The sequence below is a fragment of the Calonectris borealis genome, chromosome 5 (genome assembly GCF_964195595.1).
Source record: "Calonectris borealis chromosome 5, bCalBor7.hap1.2, whole genome shotgun sequence".
NCBI classification, from domain to species: Eukaryota; Metazoa; Chordata; class Aves; order Procellariiformes; family Procellariidae; genus Calonectris; species Calonectris borealis.
The window spans coordinates 36,983,386-37,011,106 of NC_134316.1; the positions used below are offsets into that span (position 1 = coordinate 36,983,386).

General features: G+C 38.5%; 2 protein-coding genes across 15 annotated transcripts in view; one reads left to right on the top strand and one right to left on the bottom strand.

Moving 5' to 3' along the window:
* The window catches only part of GPR176 (G protein-coupled receptor 176), a 47,471-nt gene extending 45,547 nt beyond the window's left edge, over positions 1 to 1,924 (bottom strand). Inside the window, exon 1 of the mRNA XM_075151824.1 lies at positions 1,853 to 1,924. The gene's annotated coding sequence lies outside the window, so the exon portion shown is untranslated. The remainder of the gene's footprint in view (positions 1 to 1,852) is intronic.
* Positions 1,925 to 2,208: 284 nt separating this feature from the next.
* EIF2AK4 (eukaryotic translation initiation factor 2 alpha kinase 4) overlaps positions 2,209 to 27,721 on the top strand; it is a 41,652-nt gene continuing 16,139 nt past the window's right edge. For 10 of the 14 annotated variants that reach the window (XR_012673906.1, XR_012673907.1, XM_075151810.1 and 7 more), the window contains exons 1-23: positions 2,209 to 2,658; positions 3,904 to 4,019; positions 5,201 to 5,303; positions 9,131 to 9,304; positions 10,159 to 10,239; positions 10,746 to 10,894; positions 13,087 to 13,202; positions 14,231 to 14,388; positions 14,827 to 15,362; positions 15,729 to 15,838; positions 16,401 to 16,558; positions 16,893 to 17,305; positions 18,045 to 18,114; positions 19,258 to 19,341; positions 20,552 to 20,674; positions 21,136 to 21,240; positions 21,477 to 21,531; positions 22,228 to 22,307; positions 23,014 to 23,115; positions 23,727 to 23,777; positions 24,763 to 24,999; positions 25,622 to 25,697; positions 27,359 to 27,480. Coding sequence is in view for 12 of the 14 variants with exons in the window: in XM_075151810.1 (XP_075007911.1) it covers positions 2,506 to 2,658; positions 3,904 to 4,019; positions 5,201 to 5,303; positions 9,131 to 9,304; positions 10,159 to 10,239; positions 10,746 to 10,894; positions 13,087 to 13,202; positions 14,231 to 14,388; positions 14,827 to 15,362; positions 15,729 to 15,838; positions 16,401 to 16,558; positions 16,893 to 17,305; positions 18,045 to 18,114; positions 19,258 to 19,341; positions 20,552 to 20,674; positions 21,136 to 21,240; positions 21,477 to 21,531; positions 22,228 to 22,307; positions 23,014 to 23,115; positions 23,727 to 23,777; positions 24,763 to 24,999; positions 25,622 to 25,697; positions 27,359 to 27,480 (3,372 nt within the window). In the remaining 2 variants the exon portion in view is untranslated. The other 4 variants (XM_075151815.1, XM_075151811.1, XM_075151814.1 and 1 more) reach the window with 4 other exon arrangements.

Sequence of the window (27,721 nt, forward strand, 5' to 3'; positions counted from 1 at the left end):
CAAATTTTCACACTTCTGCTGGGGTACAAGACTTTTTAAAAGAAATTCTCAGAATGTTTTTATTATTATGTTATTTTTCTCTGGCTTTCTTCTTGGAAACAATGAATCATTTTAGAAGAAATTAAGAGCAAAAAATAAGATAGCCTGAGGTAAACATCTGGTCTAGAACGTTTCACCCCAACTGGTTAAAATTTTGCCAAGTCACGAACGGGAACAGTCAGGCAGCTTTAACAACGCATAATGTTACCTGACCCAACCCTTGTTACGCATGCCCCACACAAAGTGCTTGGAAAGTGTAAACACATAATTTGTTAAAGAATATTTTACTGAAGTTTCTTAAGTACTTACTGCACCATATCTTCAAATTGGCAATTCTTGCCGTATCTTTGTGTGGGAGAGAAGATGAATCCGGGGCCTAGAAACTTATTTCTAGTCTTTAACACAGAGAGACTGTTTATACAAACGGATAGATGAGCATACCCAACTGCACCAGCGGTTCAAATATAGCAGTTACTTTGAAGAAGGTGCAAGAAACTAGTGACAATTACAGTGCCCCAGGTCACATTTGACTGTGCAAAAGGAGATCTCTGTTGTTGTTAGATAACCACCACACAGCTTTGGTCATGCATTTCCCACAAAAAAAAAAAGATGAGTCAGAAAAACGCTACCACAAAAGGCACATTCCAGGCATTCCCAGACATGGTAAGGAACAAAGAACAGCATCAGAACAGTGATACAGTTTAAGATTTGGTTTTGGTTAGGTACTAATAACGTTATGAAACTACCAGTTATTAAATAAGTTATAATCCCAGCTGGGACCATAAGAATTATGGAAAGATAAACAAAAGTATGCATGTAACAAGTTTTCAATTTCAGAAGGACAAATTGAGGGCTGTAGAAACTATTATTCATTAGAGTAAGTCCCTCCTTAAGTAGTCTATTACAAAAAGTCTGTACTGGAAGGTCAGGGACTAAAGTGAAGATCACCAAAACTCCTTATAAGTAGAAGAGAAGCATCAGAAGATTTTTCATGCAATTACAAAAGTAAAGAAAAATTGAGTCCATTATACTGCAACAGCAGGGATTTAAAATAACGCAAGTGTGGAAACTTACTTTACTTATGTTCAATTAAGATGACGGAATTTGATCTGTAGGGGGAAGATAATATAACTAATGGGCATCCTGGTATGAACATGACTAGGTCTAAGGCAGAAGGAAAACTCCCAAGATTCAGTTCATTCCGTTTCAGTGGATCACACTTGTTTCCTACATTCCCTAACAAATGAAATCACCCAAGTGCATGGTAGCAAGCTACAGACTACTGTGGCATTTTTCTTTGCCTGGGGATTACATACCTAATAGATAAGCTTGTATGTATGAATTTACTTGGGGGTTTTTCATTAAGATCCCAGAACTTCAAAGGCTACATCATCTTGTGGCAATCCTTCTGTTCAGTAGTTACCACATGAAGTGACTGCAGAAAAGCGCATTTTCTTCTCTGCTTGCCACCGCTTCCCGGACAACCCCAGCTGCCTCTCTCTGGCAAGTCCCACCGAGGAGACCCAGGGGCTGAGGGGGTGCTCACAGGGTCTGGCCTCACTTTGTGTTTGGACTTCAACCAGCCAGAGCAAGGCTGCTCACGCTCCACCTCCTAGTAGTTGCTAAAGCAATCCTCAGTGGAAACATTTTTTTAGTTTCCACATGGATTTGTATCCTGGCCCAGCTCTACATGAAATCTGTTCTGAATTTTGTGATTCTTTTTCCCCTTTGCAAATCTTTCTCAAAGTCTATAAAAAAAATCTGCACAGTAACTACTCGTATTTGGTCCGTATGTCTGTATTTGCAGATATACCTGGAGGCGTATCTTGGGGAAGTTCAGACTGGACATTAGGAAAAGGTCCTTCGCTGAGAGGGTGGTCGGTCACTGAACAGGCTCCCTAGGGAAGCGATCACGGCACCGAGCCTGTCAGAGTTCAAGGAGCATCCAGATGACGTTCTTAGTCATATGGTTTAGTTTTAGGTAGTCCTGCGAGGAGCAGGGGTTGGACTCGGTGACCCCTATGGGTCCTTTCCCACTCGAGATACTCAGTTTCTACGAGGCACAGCTACTCGGGGCCTACACAGCTGTGAGGACGAGGGCTGTGAGGAGGGGACGAGGCAGGCGGGACCACGAGTGGCCGCAGGGGCTGAGCAGGGCACGACGGCAGCGGTGGGCAATATGCCGCGGTCCCTCACGCGGTGGCAGAGTCCCAGAGAGGCCGCCGAGAGCCGTCGGGTCCACGTCCTTGCACGGCCCGGGGCTGCCGCGGCGCCAAGGCCCCGGCTTTTCCCGCAGCCGCCGCTACCGCACGCACCACCAGGCCGCGGCCCCTCCTCCCGCCGCCGCGGAGGCGGTGCCAGGACGCGGCGGAACGCGGCCGCCGCTGGGCCGGCGCCACTTCCACGGTGGCAGCGCCGCGGGGCAGCCCGCGATGGCTGCCGCCCGCCCCCGTCCGGGGAGCTGACATGGCCCGGGCGAGCGGCGCGCAGCACCTGCCGGCGGGGGTAGCAGCGGAGCCGCCGGAGAGCTACCAGCTGCGGCAGGAGAACGAGCTCCAGGTGCTGGAGTCCATTTACGGGCAGGACTTCCAGGATCTGCGGCAGAGCCAGGCCTGGAAGGTAGCGAGCGGGGCTCCCGCGTCCGACTCGTTGCCTGCGCGGAGCCAGGCGGCCGCGGGTGCCGGGGCGTGCGGCGCCCTGCCCCCGGCCGCGCTGTCCGCAGGCGTGGGACGGCCCCTCGCCTGGCCCCTCCGAGCGCGGCGGCGGGGGGGGGCTCGCCGCGGCTCTCTCGGCGCTTCCTGCGCCCGTGAGTCGCTGGAGAGGCAGAGCCGCTCGTCCTCCGGCCTGCCGGGGGAACGGGAAGCAGCGGGGGGCAGAGCGGGCCCGTGTTGTTTGCGGGTCTGGGTGCTGGCGCTCGCGTGGGCTGCGGGCGGGCGGTTGGAACGCTGTCAGTGGTTTCTCGCTGGTGTCAAGCCCTTGTATTTCTTGCCTCTTGCTGCTTGCCCGCTGTCCTCCCCCGCTTCGGTAGGCAGCCGCGTAACTGACTACAATTAATCCTCTAGATCGATGCGTTCGCACGATAATTAATGCTGTGCATGTAACTTGCATTTTAATTGATTGTCAGATTTTTTAAAAATTGTCTCTTAATTCATCCCTTAACTGACTGATCACATACCCGCTTAATTAATTCTTCTCATCGGTATACAGGTTGCTGATCTTTGCATATTTATTATATACCGTGGTTTACTCAAACTGGCTGTTTCCATGATAACTTAATACTTTAACTTTCATTTTTATAGGTTTTTTTTTTTTATTACAACTAATTAATGCTCAGGTCTAGCACTCACTGCTCTTTTACATTTCTCTTTCGTGTCCACAATGCGTAATTGATACTTTTTTTTCAGCTGCATCTGTGGCACTGTTTTCCTGTACCTGGAGGTACTGGTCACGCTTTTCACTTCCCCAAGTTCACTGCTACTGTCGTTTCTTTTTACATTCTTTTGTCTTTAGTTTCTACAAAATATATCATAGCCCCAGTTGTCTTTTTTCTGCCATAAACATGAACTTAAAATACAAGGGTTTTATTATAAAACTTCCGTTTTGCTCAGTCTGAATCATCTTTCTAATAACTGTAACTCTCTAATAACTTATCTGAAGAAGTTCTAAAAATGTGCTGGATAAACTGTGATAATCAGTGAACCAGTTCACTCTCGTTGAGCAATGTCAATACATTAATGTATTTTTTTCACGGTTTAGATGGTCTAACCTGAATTCTACCATAATATAGGTTGTGAGAATTGTGTGCTTTCATTAAAACAAAACCAAAAAACCCTTTTAAATCAAAAGTTTTGTTTTCCGTTTTAGGTACGACAACCTCCTGAAATTAATTTAGTTCTGCGTCCTCAGGGATTGGCTGGTGATAATGAAGTATATGCCAAAGTTGATCTGTGGGTCAAGTGTCCACATACTTACCCTGATACGTGAGTGAACATTTTTCTCTGAACATTTTTGTCTGTTTTCCATAGTAAAGTGAAGTTGAAAAAACATGTAGTTTTATTCATCACTCTTATTCTTGCTTTCTGCATGTCAGTATTTGTTAAGCCTGTGGTATTTTATAATAGGCGTCTATAAAATTTGGCATCTGAATTGGATGTAGTCTTTTGTGCAGTGGAGAATAATAGGGATGCATTTGTCAGTGCAAGACTGCAGCCAGACTGCAGCCCCAATTTGTAGCTTGAAGAGGCGTAAACACAGGTTTACCTGCTAGCATCTTAGTGCCCTTTTTAAACTTTTTCAGCTCATGACCTGCTGAGAGAGGGACTGAATCTTCATTTTTAAAGCAATCTGCTGTCTTAGTTGTATCTGCTGTTCCTGTTTTCTGCTGGATTAACCTTTTGGAAGAGTTCTCCATAGAGAATTGTAAAAGGAATTGCAGGTGATCAGCCCCCCCAGCATTTTGGGTTGGCAAGTAATTTCTGGGTTACATGTTGCTCTGTGCCCCATTTTGTTCAGTCTTTATGCCACTGGTTGTGTCCAAAGCATAACTCCCTTTAGCCCGTCCATTTGTGCTGTGGCATGAGTGGTGTAGAAGGGAAGTACTATTCCTTACCAAGTGATAGCTCAGTTGTACCCTGTAACACGGGACATAACAGCCACTCTAATTTTTTTTAATTTAAGATAGCATAGCTACAGACAAGTTACTTGTTTACTTTATTTTAAACATTTTTTAAATTTAGCTGTTATTTATTTATTGCATATGTTTCTTTAGGTTTGTGTAACCGGTATAGTGGTGATAAATACATTTTAAACACCTAAATGTTATGCTAGTAATATTTTTAAAGGACTGTTACGTAAATTACTGGTTAAGAGCTGAATTATAAGAGTCTGCGGGATTTCTTTGGTAGATCTTCTGTTAAGTATAACTGACAGGTAATCTGCAGCCAGAAAATTTGGTGGTAGGGAATACAAAACAGTATTTCTGGCTTTATTCTATGTTGTATATGTAATACTTACGTACTGCTTATTTGAGCATTGACTAATTGCCAAGTTACTATGAACTCCATTCCTTTTCCCTCACCCACTATTTTTATCAACATTCTGTTGCTTTTTACACTCAATTTTTCTAATGAGGACTTTTTTATGTTTTGTTGCCATCCCCCAGTGTCCCTGAAATACAACTAAAAAATTCAAAAGGCTTGTCAAATGAGAAAATAAATGAATTAAAATCCAGACTAGCTGAACTGGCAAAACAGCGCTGCGGAGAGGTAAGAGCTTTTCACTTCCTTGACAAATATGCTCTGGACCTAAATAGTTCTAAAAAAATGTGTGGTATAATATAATGGAATACATCCACATTGGAAATATAAGTTGCATTGCTCCTAAGGAAGGAGAGACTTACTTTCTTTCTTAAGAATGTTTCTAATTAATGAAAGTTCAGAATATGCACGCTCTTAAAATACAGTGCATGTATAAATAGTGCAAGCTTTATCCCTGTTTAAAGGCAGATTTAAAGGTTTATGTTATTCTCAGAGTTATTTCATGGCATGAAAAGCAGTACTATAGAATCGGGAGCTTTCTGCACTTTTCAGAGTAATTTGAATATTGTGAGTGGCTATACCTGTTTAAGCAAACAGCGATTACGTGGGGAGTTTTTCAGTGTGATCTTGTTCATCTAATGCTGAACTGAAGGGCAAGAGACTTTAGTTATAACACCAGCTCAACAGTTGACTTCTGTGGCTGTAGCCCAGTCACTCCATGGCATTGTGCCTTTATTTTCTACTGTGTTTAGGAATAGTGATGCTTGACTTCCCCCCGAATAGGATAAAAGAGAAAGATGGAGAAACATGTGAAGCTTAGAACTTGTATCTATTTTAAGGGATTTTATAAGTCCCCAGGTATGTTTGGTATTAACAATACCTTTCCATTGTTGCAGAGGACTGAAATGATTCAAAGAATTACTAGCAAACATTGAATTCTTGGTGAAAGCAGGGTTTACAGTATGTTTCTTATCACTATTTGGAAATGTTACAGGTGAACACATTTGATTCGCTCAATTTGTGTTTATAATTGCCTTTTTAAAAGTGAGAAATACACAGCTGTGGAAGTTATTATGTGCTGAAATGGAATAATATTCTGCTTTCAGTTTCCTAAGCCTGTCAGCTTTACAGCTTTGGCAGGGGTTGCCTGTCGTTCAGTCTTGCCACATGAAGCTTTTTTTTCCATTTACATACTATACTTCTATTTTGATTGCCAATTTTTCTGCAGATACTTTCAAAAGAACTGTTTTAGCCAGATATGGTTTTGTTCATTCTGTTCAATAATCAAGAATTTCCTCAATTTTTTCAGTATGTTTGGAAATTAGGAGTTTAACAGTGTATTCTGGAATTTTTCTTCTTTTTTGTAATGACTGTGCTATGGACAATTGATAGGAAATACAAGGTTCAAATTCTCTAAGTAACCACTAAACCATGCGATATATACTCAGTCTGCTCGCAGCTGATCCCAGGAGAGCTGTTGGTCTGTAGGGCTTTAAATCCCAGTTTGATTTCTGATCTCATTGAAAGGAGCTACAAATGTGTCATAGGTTTTCCTAAAGTTAATTTTCCAAAGCAAGAATCGTGCTTGCTCCAGCAATGTGTAGATACAGTTGTGAATTACATGTATGATACACGTTTTTTGATAAATGACGTACACAATGCAGTCCTGAATTACTTTCTCTGCAGGGAAAGGGAGATAACTGTGCCCTCTGCCTTGACAGGTATTCTTTATTAAAGTGTATTCTACAATATGGAAAATCTGAAAATACCTCAGTTACTTGTCAAACTGAACAGCAGATTGTGGTTTTTTAATTATTGAGATTCCTCCTTTTTTATATATGTGTGTGCATGCACGATCACCTTGCCTTCTGTATAGTAACCTGGGAAAGATATTTTAGTTTGCCCATGTCAGATATATGCATATTATGCTATTCTTTCTATTCTGAATTGCCTCCTGGCTTCATTCTTACTTTCAAACAGGGGATTCAGTGTTTGAGAATCTTCTAAATGTCAGCCTGCTGCAGGCAGATGGTACAATTTAGTTTGGCTGTTCTCCCACCTATACAATGCAAATCTTGCTCAGTGCTGCAGCTGACTGCTGGGATGCATCTTTCTGATGTACTGTTCTTAAATTTTGGAGGTATGAGGGTCTATTAGCACTGTGGGTTGCTTGAATTAATAAAGGGATGCTACTAAACTCATGAAAGCTTAAGCCCTGACAGGTCAGTAGATCATCGGTACATACTGTCCCGAATGAGTGGTTTTAAGGCCGCTTAAAGACTCACTGCCAAAGGTATCAGCAAAAGGTGATTTTAATAGAAATTTGTAAAAGCGCGACTTAATAGAATTCAATGGCAAGGTTCACTCTATTGCTCATTACATGGATTAAGTACATACAGGGAAAATCATGTCAGAATTATGTTGGAACGATTTATAGAAAGACCAAGAACAAAAAGGGTAAGGAAGACCCTCCCATTGAGTCACAAGGTTCAGAGCAGACCCCCTTGCTTTCTAAACTCTTTCTCAGAGAGGAGTCTAGGTGTGGCTGGATCTACCCCTAGTCTCAGACCTGGTCAATGGTTTATGCTTAAGGGGTTATATATGTTTAGCATTTCATTCACAGTTTTAAGGTAGATCATAAGATTTTGACAGCACTCTATCGTTGATTAACAGTTACAAAGCAAGTTAATCAAGTTTACTATAATTACTAAATTACAGATTATGCTTATTATTAGTTATCTAAATCAACACACACACACACAATATAGATCTATTCACACAAGAGGGCCCAGAGCTAGATAAATTTGTGAAAGACAAAGGCCTATAGCTAGATAAAGATACCTCTTTAAAAATTCCTCTTGAGTCTATGAAATACTCACGTTAAATGCCTTGGCATTTCTCAACGGGCGAAGAGTTGAGCCCTAGGGAGCGTCTTGACCAAGGAGTGTTTCAGCCCAGGTCCCGACGGTCCTCCGAATATCACAGACTTGAGAGTTTGTGAACTCTGAGAGGCGCCCCCTCAGAGGCGTCCCTGTGCTCCAGGAGAACTCAAAGGGTCTCACTTGGGACCGCTGTTCATAGGTTTGCAAGATGATTGGCTTTAGTCATCGGTAAATTTCCATCTTGGCCACTATCCGAGGTGGTCCGAGGTAGTAATTATGGTATTGTTCCACGGTAACCATGGTATCATTCCACTTGAGCTATGATCCAGGTAGGGAATGCTTCAGGGCTGTCAGAGATGACGAATTATCCCCTGCTCTTGTTCCCTACCTTGACCAGGTAGCCGGTGTTCCTGGTACAATCAGTGTCGCTCCTCACCTTAGCCATGCAAGAGTGCCTGGTACGGTCAAGGGATGCTCAAGCCCCCAACTCGTTACTCAATGGCTAAGGCCTAACAGGAGTTCCTGAGGTCATAGAGTGGCCCAGGGGAAGGGGGGAAATGCACCACCACACATACCCGGTTCAAGTAAACAGTAACTGAAAATTTATTCCAACCTTGCAAACCATGTAGCAGAATTCAGCTGAGTTTTCAGTGCAGTTCTTATTTTAGTAGTTGTGCTTATATGAATATGGAGTGCCTTAAGTGGCTTTACAGTTTTAACTGGGGGGGCTAGTTTGCAGAAGAGTTGGATTTCATGTTAGCAGTGAAATAACTAACTATTTTCTAGCAGTAGATACAGTAATAGACAATTGCAAAGATTTATTCTGTTGTAGCTCATATGTCATAAACACATATCTTTGTGAATAGAAAAATATGCCTAAGATGAGAAAAGGAAATTTTTTTTAATTTTTTTTTTAAAAGATGATGTTTGAAACTGGCTGTCTTTCAGTAATTTTTGTCATCTTTGCTACTGTGGTCAGGGATTTTTCATTTTACAGTTTATTAATAAATAGTTCAGACAAAAAATACTGAAATACGGTAAATTCTCCCCAATAAGTAACAAAACCAGCAGTCGCACTGCTACTGTATTGCTTTTTTGAATTGGGTATCATTTTACTATGTGATCTACTTGTTCTTTGAACTCTGCATGTCATTCATATTTATTTTCTTTCAGGTGATGATATTTGAACTTGCTGACCATGTACAGTCATTTCTCAGTGAGTATAATAAACCACCTTCCAAGTCTTTTCATGAAGAAATGCTAAAAAATCATCAAAAAGAACAAGAAAGGCTGGCTCAGGAGGAATTGCGTAGGGCACAAGAAGTTAAGAGAAGAGAGGAGCAAGAGGTAAGAGAAATTAAAGTGTGAATAACCCTGTATTCTTAAAATAACATAAACAATCATGATTTTGTAAATCATCCTGCATAGCGGTGGGTTTTAGTGAATTATTAGCTTGTCAGACCTGTCAGTATGAGTTGATCACTATATACTATATGAACTATGTGCTGCTGCAATTGTAACATTTTAATGATGTGTTTTTAACCCTGAGAAATATTTATGCCTGAAACAAACCTAAATGTTGATTCCTGATCCTATGGAAATCACTTATAAAGAGGACCTTATACAAAAGTATAAGCAAATGTATACATTAAGTGCGTTCCATCTTAAACTAGGAAGTATTAGCCAGACAGATAAGTAATCATACCTTCCTTCACCCGCAGGGTGACTGGAATGTTCACTATGACAGACTTCTCTAGAGTGCAATAAATTTAATCTAAAGAGACCTTGGACCCACATACATTCTTCATTAGAAACGAGGGAATTCATCTAAGTCTCACAGAGACTAGTAGTGTGGAGTCTTCACAATATGGGAATATGGATAGAATAGCTTTTTTTTTTTTTAAAAGAATGTTTTAGCTTATTCCTCTGTCTTTTCCATGTATGAAACTTTATTGTTGGGTCTGTCAGTAGAAGTAATTTTCTTTTGTCTACAACTTCGTTCTCCTGTATCATACAATTGATGCTGTTAACTTCCTCAGGAGAGCTAATTTGACTTCTGTTTTTTTATTCTTGTGAGATCCACAAGTCCTCCTTAACACTTTTGAAAAATCAGCATCATAGCTTTTTTTTTAACCAGGGTAGGATTAGCAGTTGCATTGCATGTACTGTTGCATCTCTAACAACACCAAAATCCATTTCAGCAACGTGAAATCCTTAACGAGATTCAGAGAAGGGAGGAAGAGAAAAGAGAAGAAAGAAAAAAGAAGGAGATTGCCAAACAGGTATTCCTTCTAAGCAGGCATGCAAAAACCATTGCAATAACTTCTTCCCAGCACTGTAGCATATGCTTATAAAAATTTGAGAGATTTACGTGACTGAATTGTCATGGACATCTTTTCTCATCCGGGGCTTCTAATAGATCTAGGTTAAAATAGGTTCTTGATTATATGGGGTTTATTTCTGGAATAAAATCAACTATAAGGGAAAATAGTTTAATGTATTAGCATCTTAAGTGTACTGAGATGGATGTTTCCAAACAGACATAGAAAAAAGCTAGTATGTTAATGTTTCCGATTTTGTTGTAAAGAATCTTTACATTCATGCCCATGGACAGTGCTGAAATGTACTTGCTGAATCTCAGCACTTCCTCAGCCTCATACGTACATTTATTATGAAAACCTATTTCTTCTGTGGTCTGGGTGACTTTATAGAATAATAGTCAAGTACTCGCATATTTTGAGGATAGGAGTAGTTTCTGTACTTATTTGGTGTTTTTCCTGATTTATAGGAACGTTTGGAAATAGCTGCTCTGACAAGTCAAGAAAATTCTCACAGGAGAGATACTGCAGGATATAGAGTTGCTTCCAGTTTAAATGGGAGCTGTTTGGAACATGGAGTGAATAATAAACATCGACCAAATTCAGCTGGACGTTCAAAGTAAGTATGTCAGTTTGCATGTGGATTTTTTTGATATTTTTTTTTTCTTTTTTCCAAACATTTGATTTCAAAGTGAAGTTTGAAGGCAAGAGAGTAATGTGCCATGTTGCTCAGCTGTTCGTTTCGGTCTTCCGCCCCCCCATTCCTCACCTTCTTCATTTGGCATGGTTTAACTTGGGAACTTTCCAATTAAGAGAGTCAGCCTGGCCCTTAGTTTAACTTGGAAAGTATTTGGCAATCATTGGAAGGTATATTCAGGGCTTACTTAGTTTCTTGAAAGTATGCAATATGTTGGCAGTTGCAGAAGAAAATGATTTTAAATCAGTTAATGAAGGTTTTGGAGTAGCACAATAAATTAAAGCTTATATTCATCTCAAAACACTTGCTGTGAAGAATACACCGGTGTAAAGTTCCGTGCTGGAGAATCAGATAATGCTGACTGCATTTGCAGAGCAACTTTTTGGAGGGAAGATTAGAGTTATTGGAGGATTCTTTTGCTGGTACGTAACTCATCTAGGTTAGGATTGGTGATGACATAGGTAGGATGGGGTTTTTCTTTTTTTTTTTTTTTTTAAAAAATTTTCTTTTTTCCCTCCTTTCCTGTGTTCATAGCTGATATACAACTGTCAAGGACAGTGGAGGTATCCTGGAATTAATTTACCTACTTCTGATTCAGATTGTGCCAATGACTTGTTATCTGGACTGTTGTTTTAATGGAAGTAGTGTATTCCTGTTTTTTTCTTGTCTCTAGACTTCAAATTGTTTTCAGATTATTTATCAGCAACACTAGATACCTGAAGCAGAAGTTCTTCTTTGATCTATCCTGCTTTGACTCTTGCTGCCATCTCTTCCCTTTGCCTACCCCAAGTCATATTTGGCAGTTGTTTTTGTATAATATTTGATAGTCCATAAATCTCTCTTCCTATCTTTTTGCTAATCTTAGCATAACAAAACGAGATAGTGTCTGTGCTTGTGGAACAAGACAAGTGTCTCAAAGGTTTGTAACTGTGCTTTAATGCAGAACACATACAATGGACTTCTATTAACTTTCCACACAAATTCTTATATTGTACAGTCTTATTTAAAAAAATCCAAAAACTAACAACCAAAAAGGCAGAGTTACTTATTTTAACAATGGTGAAAATAATCAAAAAGGATTTTGAAACATTGAAACTTCTCATCATGCCATGTTTGTAGAGTTAAGCAAAAGCTAGACATGTTTAGTTTTCTGAGGTCTCTTTTCACAAGAAGAATGGTGCCATATTTTTATGTTTATGAAGCCTGAAATTTTGGCTATTGCAACACAAACTTTTAGAAGATTATTAAATTACAGCAATTATATATAATTTATAAATTTCATTAGCCAGCACTTGCAAGAAGTTCCCTGTGGCATCTCCTTTTATGTAGTGCTTTTTACCTTTTTTTTTTTTTTAAATAAATTTAATATTTTGAAAGAACTTCTACATTACCCTTCATATACTCCTGTGATCCTTATATGTGATTGCATTTATTTGAAGGATACTCTTGCAGTGGTGATATTTCTATTAATTTTGAAATAGATTGTACCAAGAAGTAATGGAGGTTGATTTGGGTTAGTGGTCTTGAGTTCTTTCTGATCTCATGGGCAGCTCTGTACATGCATGTGAGAAGAAACACCCTAATCATACTTGCTTTGAAAGTTTTTGCAAAACTTCCCTTTTCTTGAAGGAGGAGTTTAGAGTAGTAAAGGAGGCAAATGGGAAACCCATTTTACGTTACGAAAAATAATTAAGTTAAAGCTGGAATGAACTTCCAAAATTGCGTATATTTGCTTTTTGTAATGTTTTAAAAGAGAATGCAAATCAAGTCAAACTTACATATTTTTCAGAGCTGTAGTATGTTTACTTTTTTCCCCCACCCTGCCCCCCTGCTGGGAGTGTCGTTCTAAGGTGCAGAAGTTTTAAGATTTGGATTCAACTCCTGGCTTTGAATGTAGAGACCCAGTGCACCATGATGTTGCTGCTAAAATGCTGGATTTCTAATCCGACGTATATCTTTGCACTAACTCAGTATCTTTGAAATTAATGGATATTACCATTGGATGCCAAAGTGTCTGAAAGCTAGTCCTCTTGCAGAATTGGAATCTTTAGGGACTAGGACTGCGACAATACTATCTTTTTGAATTGGAGAAAAATGTTCTGTTCACATTGCAGACGAGAACGCCAGCTTTCTGTTAGTAATAACGAAGAGTCCCCTGGAAATTATGAAGTTTTGAACTTTAGCACGAGTGGTGCTGGACAACTTATTGTCCATAAAGGAAAATGTCTAGGTAAGCAAAACTACAATTTCAGCTTGAAATACTGGGGTTTGAGTTGGGTTGTTTGGTTTGGTTTTTTTTTGAGAGAGAGAACTTAAGCAGTGTTAACAGGTACAAGCAGCAAGAGTGGGGAGAATATTGTTGTGGATCATGAAATATCACAGTCAAGAGTGGGAGAGAGTAATAGGAAAAGTTACTTTGTGGTAAATATTTTATATTTTCTTAGGACTATTTTAAGTAAAAATTTGTATCTCCAGATACAATTACATAACTGAATAGCCATACCAAAAAAATCCCCCACCTTCTCAACATTTTATATTCTCTACATAACTAAAATAATACTGAAAACTATTTGCTTTTAAATTTCAATAGCTAGCTTGTCAGATACACGTCTACCAAGCAAGAAGTCATTTAGCTTTCAGTAACGTGTGAAACCAGTGATAAGCAAGGGTTAGAAATGCATACTTACTCTCCTTCCATTGCTGCTGATAGCAATGGCATAAAAGCAGCGGCTTTAGTGAAAACATAAATACAGGCAACGATAGGAGACTTTCAGAGCTGAAAGGCCTCCATGAAGTGCCCATATGAGTGGACCATCAAATTGTTTTCATTGTTAGTTTTCAACATAGCACTTCCTCAGTGGCAGGAAAAACAGCCTGAAAGTCTCTGGAGCAAAGAGAGTTCTATTATTTTGCAGTTTGAGGATGAACAATTATGTTACTCTGTATAGAGCTCGGTATTTGCTCAGCAGGAAGAGTGTTCATTTATTAAAACCTGAAATTCTTTAAAATGTGCAGCAATTTTTTGCCAATGTGCTATTGCTTTCATTTGACTACTGCTACACAGCATTCGGTCTCATCAGTCCTTGTATTTTCAATACCTACCATGTAGGTATGGATCTTGTGTAGTTGTAAGTAGGTTTGTATTTCTGAAATTGTAGAAAGCAGGCTTAATGGTGTTTATTTAGCATTTGCAGGAGCGCTTGTCAAGTCCTTAGAAACAAAAGAAGCCCTGTTCCTCTTCTCTCCCTTTATGTATAGGCAAGGATGGACAGCTTGGTAAATCAATCTACAATGCCCTGGAAATTCGCAGTGGAGACTTTGTTTTAATATATGAGTGGGTTCTGCACTGGCAAAAAAAGATGGGAAGGTTTCTTACAACACATGAAATAGAAAAGATTGAAAAGTGTAAGAAACAGGTAATGCCCATATTTTGCATTTGGCTTAATAAAAGTTAGGTGGGGTTCAGTGCTTTTCTTGAGGCTGCTGGTTTATACTAAACTTGAGAGGATGGTGATGAGCTTGAAAATGCTAGTGTTTAGAGTATCTAGACCACAGAAGAAGATGGGCGTATTGGGGAATTCAAGAGTTCGTTTACAATAATATAAATGCAAGGAAATGTGTTTGCAAGTATGCATAAATAAAATAATAAAATATTAAAATTCTGAAGAAAGAGGGAATCAAGCTTACCTGGCAGAAACCAAAGTTGTTCTTGCCCCTTGTGTACAATACTTCCTTTTCAGAAAAGGATGAGAGTGTCATATATTTTACATGTATTTTGTATATGTTACATATTTTAGTAGTGGTGTGTTCATGAGGTATGACAAAATGCATGTTATGTTGTGTTTCTCTAACAGCTTCAGGGTGCAGAAGCAGAGTTCAGCTCACTGACGAAGCTAAGTCACCCAAACATAGTACATTATAAATGTATGAACCTGAAAGAACGGGACGATTCAATTGTGGTGGACATTTTAGTGGAGCACATAAGTGGTTGCAGTCTTTCTACATACTTACACAAAGAGACTTCGGTTCCAGTTGAGCAGTTGCGCCATTATGTGACCCAGATCTTGTCAGCTCTCGACTACTTGCACAATAATTCAGTTGTGCACAAAGTTCTTTGTGCTTCTAGTATCCTGGTAGATGCTGAAGGAAACATCAAGGTGACAGACTACAGCATCTCCAAGCGCTTAGCTGATATCTGCAAAGCAGATGTTTTTGAGCAAACCAAAGTTCGTTTTAGTGAGGATGGTCTTCCCAGCAAACCTGGGAAAAAAGGAGATGTATGGAGTCTGGGCTTGCTTCTGCTTTCACTCAGCCAGGGCCAAGTAACCAAGGAGTATCCAGTTGCCGTTCCTACCAATTTACCTGCTGACTTCCAAGACTTTCTGGAAAAGTATGTTGCGTTCCGTATCTTTTTGTCTTTGATTTTTTTTTTTTTTACAGACTTGAACAGTTTTTTGAAAGAACAGCTAAATCCCCCTGTGTCAGTAGTTACAGTTTTTAGAGAAGAGGTGATTGCTCCCTCATGGCTCAGGCCGCTAATCTGGGATTCGGGAGAACAGGTCTGGTGCTCTCTTCTTCTCTGCCCTGCCACCAACTTTGTGTGTCACTGTGGATAAGTCATTTAGTCTGTCTTTGCTTCTGATTCTGATCTGAATGATAAAGGTGATAATTTCTTAAATATAAGGAGACCTCTTTGAGCATTTAGGCCTGATATGGAATAGATCTTTGAACAGTTCTCTTCTTGGTTTGCTAATAGATGCGTTTGCTTGGAAGATAAAGAAAGATGGACTCCTCAGCAGTTGTTACAACATAGTTTTATAAACATTCCACGTATGAAAATGCCTGTAGCTGAAGAAAATCTAGATGGTGAGAAACTTTGTTCTTTCAGTATTCTGCTAAATAAGTAGACTACATGACTGCGATAACAGAAAAATTGAGCTGTGCTAGACCTTCACAAGACTGCACAAGTGTGTTACATTAACTAACTTAAAAGCTAGTATGATCTTTAACTTCTGTATCCATGACTAGCTGGCGTGGACTGACTGCTGTTGTCTCATCAGTAGAAGAAGCTGATGCTTTAATTAAACCTGTAAATTCATCGACCTCCTGCACGGTGCAAATGTCAGACTTAACTTTATCCTTGGAAGATGCTGTTCCAATGAGACTTCTTCCCTCATTATGTTCTTCTTGTTAGAATCAGTTCCTTTGTCCAGCATAATTAACGTTAGCAATTAAAAACTGTATTAAGGTTTATGCTTGTACCAGAGCTTAACTCTACACAGCAAAGCACTTCTGTATTTTAGGTTTTAGTTGCACTTGAAGTTATTTAGTTTTAATCTTCTTCCTGATGCTTATTTGACAGTCCCTTGTGCCTTACTGCCATACCCCCATACTGCCAGTGGTGGTAACTTTGATATCCTCGTTGCAGATTCGGCAGGCATAGATTGCATGGAGACAGTTGTACCCAGCAGTCAGATATCCAGCGCTTCATTCTTCACGGAAACACAGAGACAATTTTCGCGCTACTACAATGAGTTCGAAGAGCTAAAATTACTTGGCAAAGGGGCTTTTGGGGCAGTCATCAAGGTATGGTATAAAAATTATTTCCCTCTATGGAATCCTTTTTGGGGATGTGTTTGTTTTCTCTGAAGCAAAACAATAGCTTCAATGTTTGCATGGTTTTACTTATTATATTCTAGCGTCCTGTCCCTGTTTTGTGGTTTTTATCTGGAATTGAATAGGCTGAAAAGTTTTGCAAGAGGTTGCTGGGAGTCTGGGGAGAAGCCTGTCAGTATGGGGAAGCTTGCATTTGAATTGTAGTCATTTCCCAGGTGGAAGGAAAACTTCCTCTTCCATGAAATTGCTCTACTTGGTAAGGCATTTATAAGCATTTAACTTTAGATTTATTTGAATTTTGCAGGTGAGAAATAAGCTTGATGGTTGCTATTATGCTGTGAAACGTATCCGCGTAAACCCTGCCAGCAAGCAATTTCGGAGGATTAAGGGGGAAGTAACATTACTTTCCCGCTTGAACCATGAGAATATTGTGAGATATTACAATGCTTGGATAGAAAAACATGAAAGTCCTGTTCCCGCTCTGTCATCATCTGAAACAAGCGAAGAGAAAAGAATGCCCACCAGATCTGGTCTCTTCATCCTTACCACTGTGGAGACAAATGATGTGGAAGCTAATGCTCCTCCTCCGGTTTTGACAAGCTCAGTTGAGTGGAGTACTTCATGTGAAAGATCCTCCAGCAACAAATTCAGTGGAGCTGATCAGGAGTCAAGTGATGATGACGATGACGGTGATGGGGTGTTCTCGCATTCATTTCTGTAAGTAGGCTTCAGTGTTGGCACTATAGGGAACACGAGCAGAGTTATTTTTTCCAAGTTTGTGTCTTTTATCATTCTCACTTCTTTTGTCAGAGGTAGTTCACTGCATTTTCGTGCTGTCCCCTGGCTCAAAACCAGTATATTTGCCAGCAGTCAGATAGCCAGGGAGAGGAAATTTGTAGCTAAAACGCGTCAGTATACGAGGAAAATTTTGGTTTAGGCTTCTAGAAGTTTCTTATAATTTGTATCAGAATGCATGACTGTTTACTTTACGTTGGACTGTCTTTTCCAACCTTGAGAATAATGTTTTTAATAAACAATAACAGAGAAAGATTACAAATCCTGAAAAATACCTTATTTGTCCTATCTTTTTTGTTTTGATTTTTATTAACATATTCCATACCTGCCTCTGTGTATGGAGTGGTTCTTTCACTCATGGTGGTTTTTTTGTTTAAGCAAGTAAGTAAACTTATCTCAGTTTTGCTTATTGAATATAGAAATTAATTTTTACTGATGCAAATATATACCTTCCCTTTAAGAGACTGTCAAAGGAAGTGTTGCTTTGCAAGCAGGATACAGGGGGTTTGTTTTGGTTTGGTTTTTTGTTTAAGGCATATGGAAGGTCTTCAACAGAAGCTTAGATTTTCTTTTTTTCTGCAAATAGTTTCCAGATTTCTTAGTAAATATTTCTTGGTACCCAAAACTTTTGGGTTTTGTTTTCTTTCTCTTTTTTAAACAGGCCAACCACAGATTCTGAAAGCGAAATAATTTTTGATAACGAGGATGAAAACAGTAAAGATCATCCTCCAGTAAGTATAAACGTAAAGCTAGTGAAAATGAAAAGATCATAAAATAGTCTTTGACAAGCAAACAGGTCAGTTGGGAAGTTTTGTTTCGCTTCTGGTGTAAGTACAGAACTAGATAAGGTTATGTTCTGTCAGAGTAAATGTTGTGCCATCATCAGCTGCATTCCATAGAAATCAGTCTGACGCAGCTAATCTGGATTCTGTTTCCCATAGTGTTCATTGAGCTAAATGTGAGTTGCACTTTATAGGTATGAGCCTGGTTATTGCAAGTTTAACACTTCAGTATGTATATGATTTATCAGTTAACCATATGGATTGCCTTACATTATCTGAAAGTTGAAATTCTGTTCTGCTTTTAGATGATACAAACCAATATATTTCTTCATACTAGCCACATTTTGAAAGTGGTGCCAATACATATTGCTAGCAGTCAAAAAGAGACGGGAAATCAGAATAATGTGTAAGGTTTTAGTTGATTTTAAGATTTTGTATCACAGCACTTGCTGTGAACAGTCAGTGCACTGCCTCACTAGAAAGCTAATGCACAGTTTTCTACAGCGTCTAGAATCTGTCATTGCCAATCCTGATGATCTGTAAAATGCTCCTTATTAAAGCTTCATCTCCTTCCTCTTTCTGTTGTAATGTACATTGGCATGAAAAAGCTTTCAATATATGATTTAATAATAAGACAGTGCATTTGTTGTCACTGTATCTATATATACACTATATCAAAATTGTTGATTGGGGCGGGGGTTACATTATTACTTCTATTAAGTAAGCTTTGTATATTTCAGTTTCAAAAATGTGTTTGTTTTTTTTTATTTTTTTTTTAAATGTGACACACTTCGAGATTGAGGTTTCATCCAGATCTTCTGGAATGTTTTTCCTCCAGTGTCTAATGATAGCAAAATGTTATTTGTTCTTACTTTGAAAATGAGAGTTGGGTCACGCCATTTTTTTTCTAGTTTATTTAGAAGCAGTGCCATTACAAAAATGTCAATATATTATTTTGCTGTTATTCAAACCCAGCCATAGAAGATGAGTTCTCATCAATGTGTTCCAGCCATTAAAAAGTAGTAGTATGCATAAAAAAACTCTGGACGGCTTCCTGTAGCTAACTGTTCTGTTACTTTTACTGTGATAAAGGATGAAGAAGGCAATGAAAAGAATAGCCATGGAGGAGAAGACCAGACAGCAGTCATTCAGACAGTGCATTACCTGTACATTCAGGTACAAACGTGCTTGCATTTTCAGATAAAAGGATACTGTTTATTCCAACCAGCAGAGATTAATTGCAGGTTTTCATGAGGAAAGTAATGACCTTTTAAAAAAAGCAAATGAGACTAAGTTCAATGTTGTTTTTGCAATAGGCTGGTTTTCTGAAAGGCTTGGCTGGTGGAAGGCACTGTGCAGCGCCCATGGCTTGTTATGCCTTCCGAGGCGCTATAGTTGTGCCTGGAGAGAGCGAAGTTTTGTAGTGCCATAGCGTGTAACAGGATCACTGTTGTTGCCTATGTACAAGTAACGCTTGGCCACTCCTGACCTAACCTTAAAACAACCCAACCAACCTTTTTGAGTCCGTGGCTTCCAAAGCATTGTTTTGCCTTGTGCTTGTTATTTGTTTAGAATATCCAACCCAACCCCCTTACACTGTAGCTGGTGTTCCTGAGTTTGGTTATGATGTTAATTCCCAGCGTGGAGTTGAAGTGTACTGTCTTAACTTCCAGAGGGGAAGTTGTATTTCACAGATGTGAAAACTTGCTCATTCTCTTCAAAGGCACTATATTGTGTATGCACTTTCTTTTAACAGAAAACAGTCATCTGCAAAGCCATTGTATGGCCCTAACAGTAGGCGCAAAATAAAACTCCTGCAGGTTTGCAACTTCAGGCTTTACTACTGACATCATCTCCTAATGGAGTTAGACTGTTTCTGGGTGAAGTCGACTTATTATAGCTAACTGTTCTGTGGTGATGTGCAATCTTTTATAACACAATGCTAGACCTTGTCTGGAAGGAAGATACAATTAGATGGAATTAGATTTTAATAAGCTTGTTTGCATGTGTTATGTATATTCATAACATAAGCAGTTAAGACGCCAAGTGAAATAAAGCCAGAGATTCTTTAAAGTTTGGCTTAAACATACACTATGGTTTTCACCTTGTTTTTAACATTTATGTTAGAGAATATACTACTCTACAAGCTCGTACCATTGTCCCAGAAAATGGGATAGGACCTATAAGTGAATGCATGTTTTCTAGCTAAAAGACAGCTTTCAGGAAAATTCCAAACAGCTGAATGTTTTGGTGATGCTATTTGCTCCTGAACTGTGTGTTACAGAACCAGGCATTAACATGCACACAGATACAAGTTTCTGATGGTCTCTTTTCTTCATAAAACCACTCTTTCTTCCCTCTGTCCCTTACATATGCACAACTGAAGATGGAGTACTGTGAAAAAAGCACATTAAGGGATACTATTGACCAAGGATTATATGAAGACACCAGTCGGCTTTGGAGGCTTTTCCGAGAAATTTTGGATGGGTTAGCTTACATCCATGAAAAGGTTAGTAAATATGACAGTTATGACCTGTCTATAATATCTATGTTATGCCTCTTTCTGTATGTGTTTCTTCATATTCTGTTCATTTTTGGGCATTTATTAGCGAGGTTTTTTCCTTGCCCTTTCCATTATTAATCTGACCTAGGGGTTTAGAATATTTTATCATAAACTTGAATTTTATAATAATCCACTTCAGATTTTTCCCTTTATCACAAAAATTTGACCAGCTTTAAAAATGTTTTGTTAGGTACCTGATAGCACTGAAAATTGTTTCTAGCTTCTGGGCTACAGTTTATAGTCTTACTTCAAAATTAATCATCAGTGACTTAATGCAGTAGGTTTCCCACTGTAATAAAAGTATGTAATACAATTTTCCAGTGTATATTATAAAGAGTGTTTTATTTTGAATTGTGTTTACTGTTTAATATTCTGTGGGTCTTTCTTTTGTTCTCCTGCTGTAACAGGGAATGATCCACAGAGACTTGAAACCTGTGAACATTTTTTTAGATTCAGATGATCATGTCAAAATTGGTGATTTTGGTTTAGCTACAGACCATCCAGCAAGTGCAGTAAGTACAGCTGAAAGTGAATGAAAAAAACCTTGAATTTGGTGTTGTAATAACATGAAAGATGAAAATAAAACATAAAAACATAGTGCTCGTTGGACTTCACACTGTGAATGCCATAAACTTTTTTATTTTTAAGGTTCTAGAATTAATCCATGTACTGCCAACCAAAGTGGCAAGAAAAGCCAACAGAAGCATTTCAAGTGCCATTTACAATATGTCCGTTTTCCTGATTTCAGGTGGTTTCTAAACAAGAAGAAAATCACTCGAATAGTTCTGTGTCTGACCCATCAGGTTAGTTTACACAGTAGCTTGGTCTAAATGATTTTAAGCAAACACTTACATTCTGCAGTCTTGTATATTCTGTTAGAACTTCCATTCATCCTTTGAAAATAAAACCTTTTCTACTGGGGGGGAGAAACCAAGCACCAGCTTTTGGTTAGATAGCTTACATATAATCTGGCAGTTTTGACTGTTACCTAAAAATGAATTTGCTTCCACTACTAGCCTTCTGCCGTAGATCAGTGCTTTTCTCATGGTGAGGTATATAGAGATCCTGTATATCTGTTCCATCTGCACGTCTGTTCTCTTACCTGTACAGGACAATTTCAAGACTTCAGGGATTTTTGTTTGGTTGGGGTTTTTTTGACACCTTCTGTAACAGGCTGAATTTTGTGTTTTGAGAAAACATTAGTACATTGTGTGTCTTGAGTGTAATGGAAGTGAAATTTAGTTGTATCATTTGTGTGCTGACCTACTATAATTCTGTAAAGCAATAGATAGGTTTAGCTACTATAGACAGACACAGGTACTTGAGATGTGAAGGTAAGAACTGTCTATTTTGCAAACTGTTCTTGACTGGGTCTCTCTCAATAAGGACTGCATTCCAATCTAGAAGAAATGAGGACAGAAGATGAGTTTTTTCTTGACTTTGATGCTGCATTCTCTCCCACTTTCTTGAAACTAGTACTCTCATCTTTTGCCGCATAGGTAATTTGACAGGGATGGTTGGCACCGCGCTGTATGTCAGCCCAGAGGTCCAAGGAAGCACTAAGTCTACATACAATCAGGTATGATTAGAGTAGACTTAATAAAAAGGTAGCATGGAATCTAAGATACCAGGTACAATTTAGGTCATTCCTGCTCAACAAAGGTGAATTCAAGGTAGAACAGGGTGTTGTGGGACTGCTGCAATTAGCAAGGGAATGAGAAATATTCCTCTGAGAGGAGACCAAGGGTAGGATGGTGTGGGCAAGACGGGTTTTTCTGCCTGTGCTGTGACCATGACTAGATGCAAGCGACTTCAAGTTGAAAGCAAGTAATCGTGGAGGACCTTTATAAATGAATAGGGTAGAAATCTTACAGTCTTTAATTAAGGTAAAATGTCATCATCAGAAGTACATATTGCTCTCCCGGATTCCTAGACTCTGATTTTGGGAGGTGGGAGTGCATTTTTTTCATCAAAGAGGATCCTGTTTATATGCAGAGATGAGCTGAATTTCAAAGCAAGAATGTTTTCAAAGTGGGAGTCCTTTAGATCATGGCAGTGCTGTGATGATAGAAGGCATTGAAGTCTAACAAATCTTAATGGATTGTGTCATTTAACAAAAAATAAATTAAACAAACAAAAACCCCAAACACCACCAAAAAATCCACCCCTCTTTTCAGCTGTAATATACTGTGAAATTTAACCAAAACATTATTTTTTCTCTGCTGTCATCTTCTGCAGAGAATTCACAGGTATTACATTTAAGTTTCCTTTTTTTTCTTCCTTAGAAAGTGGACCTGTTCAGTCTGGGTATCATTTTCTTTGAGATGTCTTACCATCCCATGAGTACTGCATCAGAAAGGATCTTTGTTCTTGGTCAACTAAGACTGGTAAGTACACAGATATAAAAGATACTAATTCTTTGCATCAAATAGTTTGTTAAGAGAAGTAAAAGGATGCAAAACATAGCAAAAATGTTTCCACAGGGAGTGCTTAAAAAAAAAAAGTTTATAAAATACATAATGAAAAGTGAAGAATAAAATTGGAGCTGGTACTGACATTCCCTTAACGCACTGTGGATTCCCTAATGGTATTACCATCAGTCAGAGTTCTATCTGTGAAATTAATTTTTATAGTGCAAAATGTTGGAGGTGTAAACATTAGATGAAGACATCATGGCTTTAGTACACCTAGGTTTAGACCCAGTGGGTATCTCTCAGGAGCCAATTGGTATTTGTAGTTGGTAAATACTTGTGTTTATGGGTTGTATCTTCATTGTACAAAGCATCATCAAAGCATTCCAGTGACATTCTTTTTCCTTTTAGCTCTTCAAACTAAATTTGCCATGTGGTTTTTTCTGTTTGGGTTTTTTTTTTCCCCGTGGGCAATAAAAATGCTTAGTTTCTCTGTTTAAATATGTAGAACTTAAAAATAAGACTAGCCTGAGCAAGCTGGACTGCCTGTCACAATTCAACTGTGGGTTTTGGTTTTGTTTTTATAGCCCACTATTGTATTTCCTGAAGACTTTGATGAAGTCAAGCATGCAAAGCAGGTAATTTTGAAGACATTTTAACTATTAGGTATTCCTTGTCAAGAAATGTTAATTATCATTTTTCCCACTTCATTTTAAATTAGTAATCTCTGCCAAGTTCTTATTATATGACATAGGAACAAAGTAAGGGAAAAAAAATCTCAAAAGAATATACTAAGTTGATATGGAAATATACTTACCCACAAAATTCCCTGAGCACAGTCATGAAGAAATGCAGAGTTCACTGGCCCCTTTTAAGCTCTGAGGGACAATTTTGACTTTTTACGCTCAGTCAAATGGCAGCTATATTGTTTAATTCTTAACTTAAACTTGTGAAAGAAATCTGTGTCACAGAACAGAAAGAGGTGTGCAAGCTAAATTGACTGCTCTGAGTATGAAAAGAGCTGCCAAGAGCTGTTCTGGATGCCTCCATGGCAGAGAAATGAAGTGGTAAGGAGCAGTGTAATATTTTCTGGACCATCTAGATAACTTTTTCCTTGTGCTAGTGGACTCTTTTGTTGACCAGTAGCATTAGCTTTTTGTCTGTTATGCCTGTGAAACAGCAATCTGCCTGTTACTAATACCATAAAAATGTTTCCATCTTGTACAGTTTACTGAAATATGCCAGGAAGATTCCCCCTTCTTTAATATCTGTAACTCTCAAATTTTCATTTTTATGCATATGATTCTGCTTTTTCTTAACTTTGTTGATAAAGAGCTGCCAGAGCTAGCATAACATAGAGCAACAAAGGATACTACGTATTTTGTCATCCCAGGAGGCACATTTCTAATAATTTTTGTGTTTTAGTAAATTTTATTCAGATAACACAGTAAAAGATATTTAGAATTTAATAAGCAAAAAATACCCCAAAGATTCAGATCCTGCTTTTTTGTCCCCATAGAGTCTCATAATTTTTTAGTGATGTAATGTGACTAAGAAGTTTGTTGTAAATACTGCGAATATATAAAATCTTTCTAAACTATAAAATTTGTATTTAATCTGTAGAGATCGGTTATTACATGGCTCCTGAACCATGATCCTGCAGCACGACCAACAGCTGTGGAGCTGTTAAAAAGTGAACATCTTCCACCACCACAAATGGAAGAGTCTGAACTCCATGAAGTACTCCACCATACCTTAGCAAACGTGGATGGAAAGGCCTATCGGACTATGATGAGTCAGATATTTTCACAGCGTATATCTCCAGCTATAGACTATACCTATGACAGTGATATGCTGAAGGTTTGTAGGTGTTATGGGGATGCGTGGGTTTTTTTTTCCCCTGTGTTGGATTTAAAAAATGTTTGTATGGGTAAACTCTTAACATGTTTGAGAGAATTGCATTATCTCTTAAGATTAACCTTCACATTTGTTCCCATTTAGAGCTACAATCTGTACTATGTGGGCTTGAATAACCACTTCCCGTTTGACCCTTACATTCATTCTTCAATGGGGAAAAGAGCAGTGTTTGATTGTAGCAGCTAAAGCTTTAAGCTTATTTCCAGATGCTTACTTTCTTTACTCTGAGTTTCTGTCAAACAAATGGTACTTGCATCTGATTGCCAACAAAATGTGTTGCCTCTGACTGTTTTCTTCCCTTTCTAATCATGGCAATCAAAGCAATCCTTCTCGGTTTCTCAAGTCTTGAATCTTTCTAAATCTAAAGAAATACAAGGTAACACAGTACAGTAATGCTTTGTATAGCTGTATTTTTTTTTTTATTATGTAAGCATTACAATTTATTATAGTGGGACAAGATAGGAGAATGCTTGTTACTTATATTATGTGGAATGATTGCCTATATTACGTGGAGTGTTCATGGCATATAAATTATATATGTACTTTTTATTTGTGATGGTTTCAGGGTAGTTTTTCTATTTGGGCAGCCAAGATACAGCAGCATGTATGTGAGACTGTCAGCCGGATATTTAAAAGACACGGTGGGTGTGTTTACAAAAGTCGTTCATTTCCTTTTTCATGATTGAATGGATTTAAGAGAATGGAATGGTTTTACTGCTATCACATGAGTCAGAAAGTATGTTCAATAGTTGCGTATCATCTGAAGTTTTACATTGTTTTTTGCTGTTATTTTGGCATCCCAGTAATAGCTGTTAACTTCAAATCTGAATGATTTAAATTTTCTACAGAAAGAACAGTGAAAAATCTTGAATTATATCTTCCAATGTATTTGGTTGTTCTGATAAGTCTGTATGGGCTTTAGAGATAGGGAGTGTTACGTAAAATCTAGATCTGAATATAAGGATAGCTCTATAGTGAAAGACCAAGCACCCATGTAGCACAGTAACCTCTCTTTGAACATAGCCAGAATGGGAATGGTCTAAGAAAGAGCGTGGAAACAGAGCAAATGTATACTGGTACTTTCAGTGATACTGCTCTTAGCAATGATTTGCTGTTCAGGAACTTCCTGAGCCATAGCTGGCGTCATGGTGTTTAATAGTATTTGATGGTTTTTCTTTCCAGGACTCTATCCAGTCATATGTAATAGTATTTGCTTAAAATTATTTTTTAAGAGAAGAAGAAAATTTATGCATGCACTGTCACATTTTAGATGTTATAAATTGTATTGTTTTATAGGTGTTCATGATACTATTTTATATGAAAATAGAGAATTTTAAAATAGAAACTGGGAGATTTCCTGATATATTATGATCTGATTAAGCATGATCAGGATTTGGCAATACAAAAGAATGAGAAACTGAGAAATGTGCAGTCAAGTAAAGAGAAGTTACTCCCCCCATCTAAAGCTTGACAGACTTTGGAAAGTATTTATCAGCATTTTAGGGATTGAAATGTTCTCATTCTTTTGGAAAAAAAACGGGAGGGTTTTGGATATATATTTTTTCCATTAGATTGTATCTGCTATCTGTATTGGTTAGAAGCATTTCCTTGTATTTTGGGGCTTTTTTTTTCCCCTGACTTAAATGTTTATGTTGAAATCTAATTGAAGACAGCAGTAAAGCTTCTATAATAAAATAGCTGTTTGAGAATCAGTAGAGAATTTAAAACAGGAAAGTATTTTTCAGTGATTAGTGATACTATTGTTAACAGTAAGGTTTCAATGAAGGTTGGATTTATACAGATAGATGGTTGCAAAATATAGCCAGGAAAAAACAGTATCTATGATATTTCAAAGTGAACCATAAACACTTCTACTACGTTTTTGAGACACAGGATGCAACATGTCTGAACAATATTTGTTCTCTATGGAAATGCCTCTAGACCAAAACAGTACTAGAGTTTCTCATCTGTTTCATACGCATGCTTTTGTGAAAGGTGGTGTTTAAAGAGGGGAGGGCAAGGTGAGGATTCTACTGGGGCTGTGGAATTGACAGTTCTCCTCTGTTTTCTCTGTGGGCTGTCTGCTGAGCCGCAGAAGTGTGCAAGATAGAACATCAAATTTTGTTTGATGGCTTTCTTTAAACGGTGGAAGAGGAAAGTCTATTAAGGACACTTAAAATAATGTAATTTTTAAAAGTTATTGGTTGAGATTATCATGCCCTGCAAGGTTGTTCATGAGCTTGTAAAGAGCAGATGTTGCTTCTGACATTGGAGAGAATAGTATTTTACTGTTTTTCTGCAGGAGCCATCAAGCTGCATACTCCGCTGCTAATGCCCAGAAATAAAAAACTATACGAACATAATGAAGCTTCATATTTCATGGATCACAGTGGGATGCTGGTAATGCTTCCTTATGACCTCAGAGTAAGTAGTATCATCTCTGCGGGCAAAGCTAGGTTTGAAGAGTTCTGTGGTGTTTGTAGATACCTTTGATTCACTAGTCACAAATTTGGTTTAGGCTTACACTTCTTCTGACTGCTGTAGTGGTGCATCTTTCAGTGTCTGTTCCTGTATTCCTTAATGCTGTACTCCTCGTCTTGACAGCTGGTGCTCTGACCACATAGGGAAGAAATAGACTTTTGTTTTCTTTTTTTTCCTCTTTTTT